A 4339-nucleotide genomic window follows, 5' to 3' on the forward strand; every position below is an offset into this window, starting at 1 on the left:
TCCATGGTAGGTTTGGTATTCTGTACTGATAATTGGTATTATGGTTTGATAAGCCAAGTCTTAGCTTTGACATCTAAAATGAAGCTTGACAAATTTTAAAAGAATCTCTAGCTAGAAAGAGATAACAAAGAAAAGAACCTATCCCACCCAGTGACCATCCTCTTTTCTACAACTCCTAAACTTCCCTTTCTATATCTGCAAACTAGACTGTCACTCTTCAGATTATAGCCTGGTGACTACCACACATGTAAGGTGGCAGCAGCCTTCTCCTAAAGCAACTGTCATTGTTGTACCATCCAACACAATTTTCCACCTCCAGCAATAAGGCAGTAATAGAACAGGTCGCATTTGAGAAGAGTACTTGTACCCAGGCAGTACTCCTTTAACACAGCAAAAACTGACACCCTGATGATGTTACGAAATTCCTCACATTTTCATTCAAACACAGGGCAATATCCAGAAGTGAAGAATTTACACTTTATTGTACTCATTTACATAGGTCAAGAGGATAGTTTCCACCACTTCACCTAGCTAGCTTGTTTAGATTTTTTTTAAAGTAGAAAAGTCGCAGGCTATAATTTAGCCGAAGCAGTCATGCTTCAGTGTCTCCATAGAGGGAGATTAGACTAGACTTTTAATGGTCTCTTCCAGTTTCTCTTTATTGGCCCCAGAGAACTCCTGCACCTGTAAAGAGAGATAAATTTTTAGAACTGTTGCATTTAATGCTTCGTAACATTAGTTGTGTAGCATCCAGACATATATACATCTATTCAACTCTGCTACAACTAAAATTTTTTCACCCCCAAAGCAGGGAGTATTTTGCAGATGTTCATCTATTCCTCTCCCACTCAACTCATGCAAAAATTCAGGCAAAGGTCTATCAAGAGTCACTTCCAGACTACCATTGCTGGAGCCTTCTACATGTAAAACAAGGGAAAAGACAATTGATCCTGAAGCGATGTTTGTAAGACTCAAATACAGGCTTGAAGAGGCTCTGGAGGTAGCTCAAAGTTACCTTGGGCTGCCTAGGACCCTTACAAACCAAATTCTGGAATGATCACTCCAGATGACCTGTCCCTGAGCCTGGCTTCTCCTGTGAGAATTGTCCTTGTTGCAACTTACACAGCAGAAAGAGAAACACAACACTCATGTCTCAAAGAACAGCTCTGTCTTGCAGTACCTGCAGGGGTGCAAGGTACAGAGCAGACTACACTACAGGCCATGAAATTGCTTGCTTGATGCCCATGTGCCCAGACAACTGCCAAGGTCACCCAAGATAAAAAAGCCACACAACGGGGTTAAACATATCACCTTCACACTGTCGAATCATAATCACAATTCATCCAATTGCATTATGAAGCTGTGGAAGTTTACCCTAAGAAAACTGTCAAAGGTTCCTTATTAGTCATGATTTGGCCCCATATTGAATTAAAAGGTCATTCAACATCTCACACTCACTTTTCAAGGCACAATTCCATTGCCTTCAGCCATGAAGCTTCCATCCAGGCATTGTTTTACTTTGGAAAGGCTCACTTTTCTAAGGTAGCTTTACCAGATTGCTTGGCAAACTAAAAGCCCAAGATGACACATTTTGCTCAGCAATTCTTTAGCTCAGGCAGATAGCTATTCACAACTACCCTGCACAGGCAGCCCACTGTACTGTCAGAGTATGGTCTGCATCCCATCTCATCCCACCTCTTGGCAGAGCAGGCACAAGAGATCTGTTCAGTCCTCTGACAGGGACAAGACCTCCACCTCACAGGTTACATAGCCTCTATGTAAAAGCATCCAAGCAGTTGTTTCAGCCACATGTATATTCAACCATGTTAGAGACTTTTGTTTGGATAGGATTCCATAGGCACATACAATCATGTCTCTGCTTGAACATCTCTGCTGCATCCAGACAACAAATACTAACCAAGATCAGTAAAACACAAGGTGCTAGGCAGATAGGCTAGCAGTTTTAACCCAGACATCTAACCCCACAATCTCTTATGAAGCTCTGCCTGTGAGACTGACCTGTAACATTAATTCAGTTCACAACCTGTGAACAATAGGGTTTGCTTCATCAGTTAGCTGCCAGTTGATGTTACATTTGCTGCAGTACTAAGATGAGCTTGCTCACTCTCAGGAGTGTCCTAATGCCAGTGGTGCCCCAGATACATTACCAAGAGAAAGCAGGTTTACATTAACATTCCCAATCTTCTTTCAAGTGTTTAGCTTGCCTGCTCCAGTTCCAAGAGACCAGAACCTACCTTCTTTCCATTCTTGTAGAACTGGAATGTTGGCATGCACTTCACATCGCAGTGTGTAGCAACATCCTGGAAGAGAGAAAACAATCTTCAGGTATGCATGTCTGAAGGATGTTAAATTTAGAACCCACTAGCTGCCTTTTGTTTAGACAATAGGGCAAAGCCATTACTGCTCAAAATGAAGCAAAAGCACTTTTGGTATTCCATCACTAGCAAGAACACTGCAGTGTTAACATCTCTCTGAAGTAAGCCTGAAAGATGCTCCCTTCACCATTTAATTTATGCAACAGCAAAACCACATTTACTATACCTGTAGTCTGTGTTTGGAAAAAAAAAAGCAGACCTCTGCATCAAAACAGGTATGACTATTTGTAAGGCTCAAGAACCCTATGGCAACACTTGTGTTGCAACCCGACATCGTTCAAGTACCTATTTGACATTGCTGGAACTGCTATGCAGCAGACATTTTATTACACTTAATTCAAGACACGAAAGAAGAAACAGTACCAACAGCAGTGGAGAGACCAGACAGATCACCACACAGTTGTGAGCCATTAGTTTTAGGGAAGATTGCATCAAAGCAGTTTAAGGTCTTAGACTAACACTCCCTCCCAAAGTAGAGGCTCAGTGTTCCCAGGTTATCTAACACAGGCCACAGGGCTTCAAGTGTGCAGATAACCAACACAGTTTGTTCTGTTCAGGTACCCTCTAAAAAAAATTATTTTCAGTGTTAAGTGCTAAAACCATATCTCTACTTCTCAAAGTTGAAGTAATCTCTCATTCTGCCTCAGTATCTGCAAGGACATTTTAAAAAGACTTCATTGTCACTTGAGTGGAATTTGTTAGCCACTGTCTCTCAACATCACCCTCGACCATACCTGGGCATCATCCACATCAATTTCGATGAACACCACATCACCATACTTCTCACACAAACTCTAGAATAAAATAAGAAACTATGCAGTTACAGTGTTCCAGGAAAATTTTCTTTTGAAAGACACATTTGTATAGATTGTAAGGCTGGTGCTGCTTATCCCCCCCAGTGAAATGTGCTCTGTTACCTTAAAGCAGCTATTTTACTGACCAGAGCAAAAATTTTATTTTCTGCTCCAATACTTGGAAGAATCTACTGAAACTTTTTCAAATACACTCCCCACAGAGAAGACTCAAATATCCCAACACAGGTGAAAGGCCTTCTCTTACAGCCCTCAGCTGATCACCAGAAGATGCTACAGACTTTCTCACACTTTACCAGGAGGTTAACACTGGCACCTAAACACAGCTGCCATGATTACAATAACTGTGTACAGAAGGGTAAGCGTTGTTTCCACTGTATATACCAACTATTGAGGCAATGCAACTGTTAGGTCCCTATAAACCCGAGATGCATGTAAGCATTAGGACAGCAGAAGTTAAACCACATTTGAGCTCCCAACTATATCAAAGGTCAGTATATTTAACTGGACATTCCCAAAGCAGATACTTCTGCAAGTTCTCACTTTTCCAGAAAATGCTGGCAATCACATGTGGCAAAAAAGTTTCCTCCATGTTATCATCAAGCAGCACAAAAACATTTGCATATACTTTAATACAGCTGTCAATAAAAACAGAAAGTCTACTTACATGGAAGAAGGGCTTGATCATTTTGCATGGTCCACACCATGTGGCAGAGAAATCAATTACTATAAGCTTCTCACCAGCAGATTTCAGTTCTGCCTCAAATTCAGACTATAAAAAAAAAAGAATTGAACACGTTAATGATTCCCCCCCTCCTTTCTGAACTGATTCAGACTAATCCCGAAGCCAGCCTGCTCTCAGCGTAAACAAACTAACCATTTTGGTAGCTCTTTAAACACTTCACTTAACTGGGGTATTTGTAGGATCATCTAAGTGCTTCAGTATGAATTGCTTTCATCAGTGCTAACATCAGTCTTACAACTCTTCAATTAGAAGAGACCACAATGCTCAGTCACCTCAACTCATTGAACTGTGGAAACATAAGCTACAAATTCGTCTAGCCTCTGTTCTTCAAGTCTGGTAGCTCTGTTTAGTGTTACCCCCTGGATGGGATCCTTGTAATTTTTAAT

The 4339-nt window shown here is 41.1% G+C and overlaps 1 protein-coding gene across 1 annotated transcript; it reads right to left on the minus strand.

Annotated features, from left to right (window-relative positions):
* Positions 1 to 460: 460 nt before the first annotated feature.
* TXN (thioredoxin) lies at positions 461 to 3980 on the minus strand (the record flags this gene model as incomplete). The annotated part of the gene is made up of 4 exons (XM_009702110.1): positions 461 to 684; positions 2256 to 2321; positions 3131 to 3190; positions 3876 to 3980. Coding segments are annotated over 4 exons (294 nt in total), but the record flags the coding sequence as incomplete, so codon positions are not given.
* Positions 3981 to 4339: the final 359 nt, after the last annotated feature.

Source organism: Cariama cristata, unplaced genomic scaffold, assembly GCF_000690535.1.
Source record: "Cariama cristata isolate BGI_N322 unplaced genomic scaffold, ASM69053v1 scaffold19016, whole genome shotgun sequence".
Classification (NCBI taxonomy): domain Eukaryota; kingdom Metazoa; phylum Chordata; class Aves; order Cariamiformes; family Cariamidae; genus Cariama; species Cariama cristata.